This window comes from Onychostruthus taczanowskii, unplaced genomic scaffold (assembly GCF_017590055.1).
Source record: "Onychostruthus taczanowskii isolate IOZ18803 unplaced genomic scaffold, ASM1759005v1 scaffold4, whole genome shotgun sequence".
NCBI classification, from domain to species: domain Eukaryota; kingdom Metazoa; phylum Chordata; class Aves; order Passeriformes; family Passeridae; genus Onychostruthus; species Onychostruthus taczanowskii.
The window spans coordinates 16070157-16084946 of record NW_024501459.1 but is presented as its reverse complement, the minus strand read 5'-3'; the positions used below and the strand labels follow the sequence as shown (position 1 = coordinate 16084946).

Genomic DNA, 14790 nt, shown 5'->3' with positions numbered 1-14790 from the left:
CATATATCAAAATCAGCAGAAAGAGAATAAGGTAGATTTCTCAGAAAAGTTACTGGAAGAGATGATGCAATTTCTAAGTAGTCTGTACATCAACTTCAGGGCAGTCAATTCTTTTATAAAGGCATTGTATCTCTAGTGCTGTGCCATACTGGAAATTGAATAACTTTAACCTCTTTGTTCTTAACAGAAAATATCCTACCTCTGTTCTGTGAACCATCACCCAGTTTCCATCTCCAGTCTGTTTGTGGAATTCCAGATAAGGATCTGACTTTCCAAAAAAATCCTGTATTTAAATAACATGCAATTATCTCAGAACAGCCTGTAGTGTGAATACCATTAAATTCCACTTAACACACACTTAGATTAACAAAAAGTAAATTCAGGGAACAAAAGCTGTAGATGATGAAATGCAAATCTGATTATAGTACCACCTGTGAAAGAGGAAAAGAAAATGGGGAATGTCCTTCAATTTAGATGAAAAATGTCCACATGTGAAATACCGGACAGTTCAAGGAAAAGAATATTTACATTGACAAATACTACAGTGGATAGACAGGAAACTAATGATTTCATCCAGTTCAAAGAAAATATCATTAAATCAAAAAGTAAAAATAGAATAATTTTTCCATTATTTTTCTAATTTTGTTTTTAAAAGTGTCTCTATGGCCAGCCATATAGTCAACATAGCAAATTCATACACACCAAGTACACTTTTCACCATTTATTTCAGAGAGGTAATGGGCAACCATTTATACAGCCATTGGATACCAATGGAAACCAATGGATATACCAAAACTCCCTTTTATTTATTAATAAATGTAAAGATTTACATTTAAATGGGAGCATGTTGCTCATGGACTACCCCTGAAATGCATTTATCTTACTTAGAAATACATTACACTTCATTTCAAAACAGTCAATGAAGTTACTCTGCAGCAATCTTACTTCAATCTCTTTTTTAGTGTAAGTAAAATCTTAACGGATTTTATTTTATGAACAAAAAAGAGAATGAATACTCAAATGTTTCCTGCTTTGACAAGACTCTGATTTTACGACTTTAACAAAGAAACAGCAATCAGTTAAATACCTTATTGTCCAGTTTCCTTGCTTCTAATTCCAATACAACCACCCTGTTATCCTTTACTTCTTCTGCTGTAATCTAGGTAGGCAAACAAAATACTTAGTTTTTATTCAGGAACTACGTTGTTTTCTCATATTCACAGCATTCCTATGACATGTCCATTAAAAACGCCCCCATGTTTTCTCACAAATAAAGCATTAAAAAATGGGGATGGGCAGGGGGGAGGAAAGGAACAATTTTATTTGACATTGGGATTCCATTCCATCTATTTACCATAAATGATGGCACTGACAAAGATATGCCCCAATCAGTGGCCCGTTGGATGCCCTAACGGTGTTTGCAATGGGACCTACAATACAGAAGGTGGGTGGCTATAGGATGACAAAGATAGATTAGTGGAGGAAAAAAATGCTTTATAGCACTATAGAATACACTCACTGCATTCTAGCCACTAACTAAAAATAAAACCCAGAAACAATTAAGGATGAACTCTGAAGACATTTATTTCTTAACTCTCTTACCGTAATGCTTCCTCTTCCAGCAGGTTTGCCATTTTTAAGAACTAATGGTTTTGTTAGAGTCCTGCTAGAAACTATCTGCCAAGACAAAATTTGAGTATCAAGCATTATTAACACAACTTAATAGATTTTCAAAGGAATTAAATGAGTTAGTGAGGTATTTTCATTTTAGTAATGTCCCTTTTTTGTGAAGATGACAGCATTACATTTACTTATTTATTTATCTTCTATAAATAAATAAATAGGTAGCACTTTATTAACTTCAAAATTTTAAAACCCACATGCAGATGAATACATGCAGAGCTTCATGAGTAATAAGAATTAAAATGTTTTCTAGTCGCATGACACATTCATGGACAAAGATAATATCTTAGGGTCCAATTTCAGATTGTTCTTTAAGTTCTCCATACATACCTTTAAAATGCATGCAAGGCATATTTCATAAATGGATTCAGCAAATAGATTTATAAACACAAAGTCTGTCACTCAAAAAAATCATCAGCCTTCCCCTGCACAGTTTCCAGCTGATTTTATTTTACCCTATTCAGGCAATGCTTCCTCAGAAGTGTGTCTACTCCTTCTTTACCTTAAGAATGAATTATTAATTTTTAATTGACATTGAACTTCAGTTCACAATGCCTCTTTATTTTAAGTGCATTATAAGGATAAATGCTTAAGACATAGGGCAGGAAAAATCCCAAGACAACTCTTCTGAGAAGTGCCTTTGAAGGATCTATCCAAAAGAACAAGTTAAAAAGAAGCTGCCCAATTGTGATAGCATCAATAGCAGAATATGAGTTGGAAACAGAAGTAAATCTACAGGTGGCAGAACTAGGATCATGGCTTGCATTGAGTGGAAAGCAGATTACAGGGATACCATGGCCCTTGTGAGCATTAATACATTGTTCTACACTGATTCTCTTTTTCAGGAGCATAAAAATAGGAATTTGAGTATTAGAGTAAATAAATAGCAATTACTACAACTTTGTGCTCATTGACAGCCCACTTTTAGATAGCAATCCAGCAATCACCATCCTAGAGCACATTTCAGGGCATCATCTCAAGACCTTTTGCAAATAAAATGCATATGCACTGAACTGAGGCTTGAAAAACAAATGAAGAGCACCCTATTCAACTTAAGAGTACTCCAACTACACAAGAACATAGTGATAAATTCAAGGTAAAAGTGGCTCATGGTTTTCAGTAACTTAATTCTAAGGGAAATCATCTGCATGCTTACCTGTCCCAGCGTACATTCTAATTCTCCTAAGAAGTCATCATCACTCAGATCATAGGTTTTGTTATCAATGTCATATATTCCAAACTTAAGTTTCTGAACAAGCTCAAAATAATAATCAATTAAGAATTTCTTGGCAAACTTTGGGTTCAAGGAATTCTTAACTCTTTCTGTGCGATCAACCTGAAATTAGAAAGATACCACTTTATCTGGTATTTCCCAAACTACACAAGCAAACAAATCAAATACCTTATTATTAAAAATACTGAAAAATTCTTAAAGTACAAAGAGTACCTTCCCATAAACCTTTCATCAAATATAAATTATATTACAAAATATTATATATGCACATCATATTTCGAAATCCACTGTTTTAAGTCAGGGATACTTGACCTATTTTTCATCACTCCCTCTAAGGTGGGACCTATTCCTGCACAGGGAAGACCAACATAAAATCCTGTATTGTCAAATTCAGGATGAGACCCTAGTTTTGGAGTACTGTATTTATTAAAGCACTTAGAAGGCTTCTTCTGTTGGTCCACATATGGCTGGGGATCAGTGCTAAAAATCAGACAGTTGTAAGTATTTAATAGGAAATCATTATTCATGTGCTGCCCATGTAACTATTTGTTGTGGTTTAACATAGGTTGGTTTTCAGTTAAAGGAAAAATCCCAACCCACTACACTATTAGAGATACAATCTAACAAAAGGGCTGGTACAAAATTAAAATATTTTAATGAAACCATATGCTGTAGTGTTTTAAAAGGCCAAACAAGTCAGAATGTTTTTTTAGCAGTTTGTGAGAAGCATCAGGCTGTACCTCATACCACTGCTGACCACTTGTGTTCTGGAGAAGCACACACAGAGGGTCTGACTTGGAACCAACATCTTTATCCAAGAGATTGGTGCAGGCAATAGTCAGCTCCACCTTTGTCACACACTGTGCCGCCATTTGTTACACTAGAAAACAGCAACAGAAATCATCATTAAAATGGACTAAAACGCAAACAATACGATTGTCACAATGCATTAACTCTCTAACTGATCACAAAAAGTGTTACCTTGTCAAAAGTGATTATTTGAGCTTACAAATGCAAATTTCACACTTTATGATGTACTAACATTCTTATAGTATTATTACTGTCACATTCTTGTCTTTTCCACACAGGTATAAAAATTAACTTCAAAATCAGCACATAAAAAACAAGATCAGTTTCTGAGCATGCCTGAGGAACCAAATTAAAAATGAGATATACCCCAAAGGAGGCATAGTGGTTTGAATTGCTGACAATAAAACTTCAGAAGCTTTAAATGAAATCCAAAATCCCACATGAATGCCAGTATCTTATAATGTAGATATTATTAAGAATTCCATGAATAAGGAAAACACATATTATATTCTCCTCTACCAAGCTTTTGTAACAAAATGCTGAAGCCATAAGCATGACAGAATTGGAAAAGCCATTTAAGCAGGTAACAGGTTATCTTGCTTCAGTAAATCTAAAAAAACCCTACAAATTTTAATAATAAGGATAAACACTTTGAAGTCAAGTAATAATTGAGATATTGGGGGAACTGTTCTTTCTGAAGATCCATTACAAAAAAAAAAGAATAACTGAAAGCATCTTTACATTTTCTCTTCAAGTACCTCCATCATTGTCCACTGGACAATGTCCACTAAGACCAACACATATTACAAACCTACAGAAACAACTTGATTATCAGTTATGAATCCCACAATGGCATAACATGCATTTGCAAGCCCAAGAAGGTCTGAGCACCAGAAGATTATTATATATATATATATATATATAAAATCTCCATAATTATACACTTCAAGGATAGAATTGATCATTTATTATTATATATATATATATGAAATCTCCATAATTATACACATCAAGGATAGAATTGATCATTCCCAAAAATGCTTAGGGAATTAAACCTCCACAGTACAATCATCCTTGACTCAGAGACTAAAACTTCCAAACCGTTCCACAAGTAGCCTACCCTGGAAGCTCCCAAGCCTCTTTAGTTTCAAGTTTGCCTTCTCTCCAGTAAACCCACAGTCTAGCCCAAGTATCCCTCTGGATTAATTTATCTTAAAAGTGCATGAGACGCTGAAGAGAACAAGGCAGAAGGAAAGGCATCTGCTTCTCTCTGGTCAGCTCACTAGCAACATAAGTATTTGTATTTGAATATGAAACTCTACTTAACCCAACCCAGCTCTATTTCTTTCACTGTAAGACTTTTTATGAAAAGGAATGATTTTTTAGAGGCAAAAAGGAAAAGGAACATGGAAAAGACAAAGAACAAACTCAAAATAGGAGAAAGAAAACATTGTGGGGTCTGAGGACATTTTCCTCATGCTTCTTGTATTACACTAGGGCATAATTCACATGTTGTCTCATCTCCATTTTGCTATCTCAGTGATGGACCTTTTGGAGACTGAAGTACATATAAATTATCTGCAAAAAAACCACTCAAACATGCATGTACATATTTTAAGAAGCATGTCAGATTCATAGAAATCCTCATGCACCTCCCAAACACCTAAATGTGAGTTCTTCTTTGAGTATCTTTTTGTTCCCATGACTTTCATAAAGTTTAATTCATTGACCTTGAGGGAAAAGAGTGAAGGTTTAAGTACCAAAATAATTTTTAGACCAATGGTTTTTAGGCTTAGAAAGCACACCTCTTGAAAGCAGTCTGCCCCTTAATTCCTCGTTCTCTTTTTACACTGGTATTTTCCACTCCCTATTGCTTTCCTGGCTGCCAGACCAAGCTCATTAACAGTCAGAGCTTTTCCCACAAAATCCAGTGCAGACCAGTACATGACTCCTTAATGAGTTTTCAGAAAAACAACTTTCTGCTGACAAAATGATGCTCTAACTCCCACTGATGCTGCAACAGCAAGTAGAAAGGGTTTGCATGAAATGCAACAGAATTTAAACTTGAATTGAGATGCATTCTCAAACCAGTCCAAATTTTCTTGCTTCAATTTGTCTGACACTCCTCATTATTAAGAGTTCTTGAAAGCACCCATTTCTTTTGTCAAGGTAATATTTCCAAAATCACTGGTAAATGGATAGCATTGAGCCAACCTAAAAATATGGTCAGCTTTTTCCTCTTTGTCTGTGTGTATACTCTCACTTGTACAACTCAAGTACTTTCTCACATGAACACATCAATTCTCTTATTTCCTCTCCTCTTCCATGTCACCAACTCTCCCACTATGCATTTAATGCAAGAAAAGAGAAGATTAAGAAAGAGGTGCTATGCAAAACACAGACTTTAGCATAGAGAAGAGAAGAATAAAAAGGTTGATTCCCTTCCCTGAAATGCAAATGCTCATTTGAGATGCAACAATTATGTCCATATTAGATAAAAGACAATTTGCAACAAGAACATGCATTTATTTAAGTGGAGGACACTTAAAATTCAAATGAAGAGCAAAACTTCACTAATCACAAGATGATCCTTTAATCTTTACCGTTTCCAGTTTTGAAAAATCCAAGATGAAAAATAATGCAAGGCATTTTTCTAAGAAGTTTTGAGACTATTAGGAATATATATTTGTATAACAGGTTTAAGAGGTCTGTAATACAAAATATAGAAATAATTTTGTTATTTTACTCAAAAAATATGTTTCTCCATAAAAGTGATACATTTTACTGCAAATACTTATACTGATTTTCAGTAACATTATAAACGTTAAAAGTTAGTAAAATAATTATTAGTAAGAAAAAGTAATGTGTTATTAATCCAAAGTAGTATTTAAGGTAGTAAAACTTAGTAAATAAACAAGAGATACCTCTCTTACTACATTGCACACCTTACAGAATTTGCAGAGGGCACACATGCTTCACATGTGTGAAGTCAGGAGTCTTTCAAACAGCACTATCTGTTAGGGCTCTGCTCATGCTGCACAAATCCTCATCATCTCAAATGCATGAAAGGAAGAATTATGCCAGCTCCACCCAATTCACCTCACTTCTAAAAGCCTGTGTTAGCTGAAAAGTTCCCAGGGTTTGAGAGGTGGATGGTAGGATTTCTAAAGATGATAAACATCCTCAAGGATCAGTCACTGCCAGGTAAGCAAGCAACCTCTTCTTGAGAACTTGATGTAATACAGTCTGGCAAATTGCCATATTTTCAGGATGGTGGAAATAAATAATGGGTGCACTACTGCATTACCTCTTGAAATACCATTCTACAACACATCTAGTAGGCAAACCAAATGTAAAATATTCTAGATACATGACCAGATTACTTGAACATTTGGAATTGTGGAATAACTTAATGGACAGATTATATTGTTCAGGCTATGGTAGGATAAGCCTTGACTGCCAGTAAATTACAACACATAACAAGAGATTTAGTTTTTTAATTACTTAGTGTTATTAAAGTAGCTGTGCTCCACGTTGGTCATATTTAATTAAAGCCATTGCTTTTCTCAAGCTATCACAACTTGCCCTCCACATAGGGTACCATAATGGGAGGCAAAGCACATCAGAATGTGTGCAGGTGATAGCTCTGTCATCCTTTTTATTGAAATAGCTTTTATAATTGCAGAAGCCAGGCTTGAAAAAGTATATCTGAAGAGACTGAAAATTACTATATATAACATACATCTGAACTACAGTGATGTACAGTCACAAGGGATCCTCTGCCCTGTCTAGGCTGCTCAAGAGCATGATTAGGTCAACTAAGAATATGTCAAGTCTTTCTGCTTGAGCTGTAATTATCACAGCAAAAATCTAAGTCAAGGACTAGTCTTGTCTGGCAGTTTTATAGATCAGAATGTTCTTTGAACTCAAGAGATGATCATAATGAAGATAAGTGGTAGACATCAAACAACTGAGTCATTGTCTGTTTTCCAACAGAAACTGCAAACATGGCATTCAAACCTGGAAAGGAACAGATCTATTATCAGAATGATCTAGCAGCACAGTTGGGAACTGCTAGACTGTAGCAATCCTCTCTGTGCTGCAATGTCAGAGGACAGTACTAGCTTGCCCAGATAACCTTGCAGAGCATTACAATGACATGTTCCCAATTATAGGTGCATCCAGTCTGACAAGCAGAAATACCCAACTAAAACACAGAAAAACTAATGAAGTGAATTTGGCATCACTGTCTTTAGTCACAAGTCTCAAACCTGTTCTGATGGAAACTATTGCTGTCATTGAACATTTCCTAGCTCCTGTGAACTGCTAAAATCTGTGATTTTTAGATATCTCAGTGCCCAAATGAACACAGAACGGCCACGAGAAACTTGCAAATGAAGTCTATTCCTGATCAGATAATCTTGCCATAATGCTACACCTAAGCATTTTATGTCAGCTGTGTGCCAGACTGAAAAAGGCAGAAAATGCCATGTCTGCTGCAAGAAGCTGACAATGAAATTATGACAAACGGATACTTCTTCTCACTGATAGGGGTGGCAGCAACACAAGTGCTAGTGATCTTGGGCTACATGGACATAAATATATATATTTTTTAAATCTCAAGGTAACCCTTCAGTTGTCAAGGAAACAGACCACTTCACAGGAAACAGACATTTCATACAAGGTTACAAAAGCTAAGACTGTTTCACAACCTAATTTCATCACCGCATTTGAAAAAAATCCCCAAGAAACAGCCTCTCTAAAAAACCTACCTCCAAATTGGAACTATCACTCCTCTTTTCAGTTTGTTAACAGGCAATACAGCTGGAAAAATTGTCCAGCTGATGTGCTGACAAGCTAAGTACCAGAAGCAGCTTGAGTAATTCTGAATTTGAAGAACCACACAAAATCTTGAGTGTAAGCTTTATCTTCTACTAGTACTGATACAGCTATCACTTCCTGAGTGACAGCTCAGGAAGTATGTATGAGGCTCACTAACACCAAGTACTACATCCTGCACTTGGGTCACAATAACCCCATGCAGCACCACGGACTTGGGAAAGACTGGCTGAAAATCTGCCCAGTGGAAAAGGACTTGGGGATCCTGGTCAACAGCTGGCTGAACATGAGCCAGTGTGTGTCCAGATGGCCAAGAAGCTCAAAGGTATTCTGGCTTATAGCAAAACAAGAGTGGCCAGCAGGAAAAGGGCTGTGATTGTCTCACTGCACTTGGCACTGGTGAGGCCACACCTCGAATCCTGTGTCCACATCTGGCCCCCTCAGTTCAGGAAGGACATTGAGGTGTTGGAGCATGTCCAGAGAATGGCAACAGAGCTGGTGAAGGGTCTAAAGAATAAGTCATATGTTGAATGGCTGAGGGAGCCGGGGGGTATTAAGCCTGGAGAAAAGGAGGCTCAGGGATGATGTTACTGCTCTGTACAACTCCCTGAAAGGAGGCTTTAGCCAGGTGGGGGTTGGCCTCCTCCCAAGCAACAAGTGATAGGACAAGAGAACATAACATTAAGCTGTGCCAGGGAGGTTCAGGTTGGACATCAGGCAGAATTTCTCCATGGAAAGTGTTGATAAGCATTGGAATGGAGTGCCCAGTGAGGTGGTGAAGTCACTACCCTCAGAGATGTTCAAGAAGCATCTCATTGTAGCACTTAGTGCTGTGGTTTAGTTCACAAGACGCTGATAGGTCACAAGTTGGACTTGATGATCTTGGAGGTCTTTTTCAACCAAAATGACTCCATGATTCTCATATTCACAATTTAGTATAAAGGAAGAAATTAGAGCATTCTTAACTAAACAAGATTAGGTTGATAAAACCCTAATGACCACACCGCTCATTTTACTGGGGATTACGCCAATCAAAAACAAGCTAATGTTCAAGAAATCTGAGGTATATGCATACATGAGAATGGAAGCATAGTTTTCTGTATGGGAAATGAATAATCTATTTATAAAAGCTTTATGACACTCTATTGGACTGGGAGCACACTGGTATAACAAGTTAGACAACTATTTGCAGGTTGTTTCCGTATATAAAAATCTATCAGTAAGTTACATTGCCAAAGAACAAGTTTAGAATTCTACTTTTTTTAAAAAATCCACTGTAAAGTGTGGTTATCACATGTCCTCTGAACAGAGAGAAGCTGTGAGACAAGCAGAGAAGAAGGAAAACATAATTCTTATCTTGCTTGCTGTGCTAAGGTGGAATGCAAAATTGAGATTGTTTACCCGAAGTGAGGATGTTTTGTTCTCTTGGCGTACCAAGGCCAAGTGTGTTTGTGAGTCCAGACTGTCACGAGACAGTCACAAGAGAATCGAGATGAGTGCAGTTCTGTGCAGTTGTGAGCAGGGGTGAGTGCAAGGCAGATTCACTTTAGATGCAATGTATATAGTATAGAATAATAAAGTAATTATTTAGTGTTCTGATAAGATGGAGTCCTCCTCGTCATTTTCCCTCCCTCACATACGTCTGAGTCACCCGTCCAGTAAGAGCAAAGAAAATATTAATTCGACTTATAGGACACCTGCTCACAAAATTACTTCAAAACAGTTATTTCTAAGTATCTTTCTGTTGGTCTTTTTTTTTATTTTATTTTTTTAATCCTGTATAGACGTGTGTTTGCCCTTTAGGCACATCTTTAACACTTAGTTCTCCCCAGCATCTTCCTCACACAAAAGTATTCAGGTGATGTCTCAAGTGAGCTAAACTATAAAAGGTAATATTGTGCCTTGAACAAGAAAATTAAGAAATACAGATTGCCTGACTTCAAAATTCAATTATTTTATGCATACAGCAGCAAACCAGAGAAACATATGTTCTTTGCATATATGTTTATATGTTTTATCAGAGTATCTTTATACCAATTATTTCATGTAAAACCATCTATCAACTATGCAACATGAATAGATCTTAAATTGTGTGTTCTTCATTGCAATTTCTCTGTGTAGAGCCACTGACTGATTGACTACATAATTAACATTACCCACAAGAAAGAAAAGTAAAACTTGCTGTACTTTACTGTAGAAACAAGATGCAGGTGAACACATGCATTAAACTAATCCTTTTTACAGTTCTTTTCAAGTGATGTTGTGCCTCTTCACTGTTGCAAATACTAGTTCTTAAAAATGAGTTACAGTAAATTACCACAGAAGTCTGCCTCCAGGCCTCTCAGCAAAAGGTGAAAGCTTCAACCAACAGTAGCACTAAAATGTGAAAGGAAAGGAAATTAAAACCAAGAATTGTTATTCACATAGATCAATCAAAGTAAGAGGTTTGAGGAACTACAGTTCCTCTTAAAATAAATAACCTGTCCAACAGTTTTATGTGCCTATGATAATAGCACTGTAAGGATTACTCAAGGTTGACTCAGAGCCTTTATTAGAGAATAATATATGCTAAATATTATAAAAGTCCAGCAAGTAAAGCCCTTTAAGATTTTAAGAATGAAGACCTGATTACTGATTTGTCCTATTCATTTTTTTTTCTTAATAAGGTGACAGTGGATTAGAGTAAGTAAATCAAAATCAGTAGCCCCCAATGTTGTTTATGCTCTAACTAACCTGTGCATCCTTACACAGCTAAAGGATGACAAAGAAAAGTCCAATAAATCAGTATTCCACAGTGGTCCAGCACATCTCAGTACAAACAACAACATTTTGAAACCAACAATCACAAAATTGCACTTTACTGTAGCCCAGAAGTATTTCAAACCTTCCTGTATGCAAACCAAGTGCTCTCCAGTCAGCTGCCCTCCAGTTCTGTATCACAGCAGCTACTTGCACTCAGCATTCCCTGTGCCTGGGAGGCATCATTCATGCTCTGCATATCCACAGGCAGTGGCTCCTAACACAGGCACACAGAAACAATGCTAATCCTGGAACCATCAGATAATTACACATATGCTAATCACCTGCCATGAGGAATTTTTAAAAACCCTCCTGGGTAGGGGAAGTACCAGAAGCAAACTGCCACAACTAGAACTAATTCAGATGCCTCCTAACGGGGTGTTTGATAAAGCACCGAGTGAAAGTGCACTTGATCCATCTACAAGATGGAATGGATCTAAAGGATACAGTCCTCCTTCAATCAGAGAACAAAGCACGACTCAAATCAGTAATGACTATTCCTTAAACAGAAGCTTGGATCCAGCAACCAAGTCCCTAAAACTCCTCTATTCATAAATCCTTCAGACACTTAATAATGCCCTTTCAAAATATCTCAGCAAAAGCATCTCATCTAAAGCAATATTAAAGATAAACCAAAGAAATCAAATAGAATCAGAGTTGATGGAAAAGACCTTTAAGATAATATAAAAACCACAACACAATTCTACTTCCTGCCTACTTGCTTGCACAAGCCATACCACACCTTTAAATGTCATGCTAGGAGGGGCCAGTATTAATCTTTGCCTAACTGATTTATGAACAGAAGTAATATTCTTGGGTTTAACAGGAACTAATAACTACAAATACTAAGTTGATCACATATTACTTATGTTCGAAGACCATCCTGACTTTCACAGGAAAATAGAAAAGAATAGAAGGTATCTTACTCCCTTTGCCCGAAGGTATTTCATTTAGGAAACCATGTAATGACAGCATTTGTTCCTAAATCAAATTAAGGTAAAAAAAATTAAATTTCATCCCAGATATGTGATCAGTTGATATTTTAGTTTTATTACCCCTAACACTACGGCTTCCCTTTAGCATTCAATTCTGGAGAAAAATTTGGCATAAAAGAAGACTGTATGAACACTGTGGTATCAATTCTGCTACTTTGGATTTCTGGATGACATTTAATAATAGCTTAGTTGCTCAGCCTGCCAGAAATAGCTTTTTTTCTTTTGTTACCTGAACTGAAATTAGTCTAACAGTCACCTACAAAGAATCTGTATAGTATAATTTTAAGACATTTAGCACAAACATACTTGTTGCAAAAGCACTGCATTCTTCCTAACACCCCAACACACAAACAAAAGGACCTCTGTCTCTTACTCCTTTAACATCTTTCCTAGTTTTTTCTCCTTCTAATCATTTTGGGTATTCTGTATGCACTTCAAAACATCTTTCCTCTGTGAGTATACACATATAAAATTAAAATTTGAAGCTTCAACTGAAAAAAAAAAAAAAAAAAAGAAAATACCTGGGATTAAGTTTGACTGCATTTACTTTTACTAAATAAACTTTTTGCACCACCACAGAAATATCTTTAACTCGAACCTTCAGGGACATAACCCTCCAGGAAAATAAATGTAAGTGTTGGAGGCAGGGCAATACAGATTACTTTGAGGATACTTTGAAGACGGGAGTATGTAAGCAAAAGATGTTTCACATTTAAAAACTTTTCCCTAGTGGAAGCGTAAGTTATGACAAGATGAACATTATCTAAGATTTGTCTTGTATATATTACGCAACTACAGTGAAGAAAGAAAACAACCACCCACTCAACCAGCAGCTCAGAAATAACAGCATGCTGTTTTCAGGAACGATGCTGACCCTAGAAAGCCTCCTCTCCCAGAGGTAAGGGCGCTTTTCAGACTGCCATGTACACCGCCACAGAGATCGGCACTACGGACTCAAACCTTCAGGCCTACAGCTTTAACTTCACCGAGTTCCACTACCTGCGGGACGGCGGATGGGGCAGCGATTCCTCGACGGCCGCAGCAGCCGCAGCTGGCAGCGCGCTCCGCGTCCCGCCGGGGGAAGCGGGGCCGCAGCTGCGGGGGCGTTTACGCGAGGAAGTGGTGGGATACCAGCCGCCCGGAGCCCTGCCCCGCTGCCCCAGCCCCGCACAGCTCCCACTGCACGAGGCAGAGCAGCCTCGAGCTCAAGCCCCGCGGGACACGGCGGCCCCAGCGGCACGGCCGGACCCCACCCTCACCTGCAGCGCGGCCTCCGGACCCCCGACCCGCGGCGGCCACACCCGCGCAGGGCTGCCCGGCAGGCCGGGTGGCCCTTGCCCTTGTGTGCCCCCGAGCCCGGGCAGGGCCGCGGGGCGGAGCGGCTCCTCCGCAGGCGGGGGGCGGTGCTGGCTGCGGCGATGGCGGCGCTCATGGCGGCGCTGGCGCGGCCCTTCCGCCGCGGCCCCGCCGGCCTGGGGACAGCGCTCCGGCGAGGGACGATGGGCGGCCCCTACGGCCGGGGGCGGCCGGGGATTCAGGTAGCCAGGGTGTCGCTCGCTGCGGGAAGCGCGGCCGCTTCCAGGGACTACTTGGAATGCGCTGCCCGGGGGGGCTGGGGAGTCACCGAGCCTGGAGGTGTTTAAGGGAAGACTGGACGTGGCGCTTCGTGCCGTGCTGTGTTTGACGCGGTGGGGTTCGGTCAGAGGTGGGACTTGGTGACCTCAGAGGCCTCTTCCAACCTCCTTCACTCCGATTCCCGCGGGTGTGGCCGCCGCTCGCCCCCGCGGAGCCGCTCCGCCGGCATGAGGGAGGCGGGAGAACCGCGGGGCGTAACGAGGGACTGGTTTGTTTGTTTGTGCGAAAACTGAGCCCTGGGCTCGTTTGAACAGTACGCATTTGATTTTTGTTTCAAAACTTGTGTTTGCTTCGTACTTACGGTTTATGTCCAGTCTGGTGCTCTGTTGGTGTTTTCAGGCGTAATCGTGAGCTTCTGTTGAATATACTTCAAATCCTCGCTTTGTGAAGTGGTATTTTGTTTTATGAGGATTTTTTAACATTTTTAAGGGTTTTATTGCTCAGAATCTGAAATATAACCCGTGATACAGATAAGAAAAACCTTTTTAAACTCAGAGTGATCATTAATACCTATCTTATGATCCTACACAGGTGCTTAGAAAAAGCCTTCAGAGAGGAGTTGTGCTTTCAACAGGGTCCTTTTTGGTTTATGAAGCTCATAAGCTGATTTCTGGCTTTGCTGAGGTTCATGCAAGCTTCAAAGGTAATATTTTCAAATTTTGAAGTATTTTGGTTATTCTGATGTGACACTTGATTTTTTTTGTACCAGAATTATAGAGGAAAATTGTGTCATGCTGTTGATTTTTTCCATTAGGACTGCATGCAGTGTCATTTCATGACAGGATGCTTATGAAT

General features: G+C 38.7%; 2 protein-coding genes across 8 annotated transcripts in view; one reads left to right on the top strand and one right to left on the bottom strand.

Moving 5' to 3' along the window:
* Positions 1-13669, bottom strand: part of CPNE3 (copine 3) — a 27816-nt gene extending 14147 nt beyond the window's left edge. The window contains exons 1-7 of one of the 5 annotated variants that reach the window (XM_041412502.1): positions 13620-13669; positions 10884-10942; positions 3658-3797; positions 2840-3019; positions 1603-1677; positions 1088-1159; positions 200-283 (exon numbers count right to left, since the gene is read on the bottom strand). In XM_041412502.1, the coding sequence (XP_041268436.1) occupies positions 200-283; positions 1088-1159; positions 1603-1677; positions 2840-3019; positions 3658-3789 (543 nt within the window). In that variant the 5' untranslated portion in view covers positions 3790-3797; positions 10884-10942; positions 13620-13669. The other 4 variants (XM_041412501.1, XM_041412504.1, XM_041412503.1 and 1 more) reach the window with 4 other exon arrangements.
* The window catches only part of RMDN1 (regulator of microtubule dynamics 1), a 14433-nt gene continuing 13273 nt past the window's right edge, over positions 13631-14790 (top strand). For 2 of the 3 annotated variants that reach the window (XM_041412507.1, XM_041412508.1), the window contains exons 1-2: positions 13672-13898; positions 14527-14638. In XM_041412507.1, coding sequence (XP_041268441.1) covers positions 13779-13898; positions 14527-14638 — 232 coding nt within the window. In that variant the 5' untranslated portion in view covers positions 13672-13778. Of the gene's footprint in view, positions 13899-14526; positions 14639-14790 lie in introns of all 3 variants that reach the window. The other variant, XM_041412506.1, reaches the window with a different exon arrangement.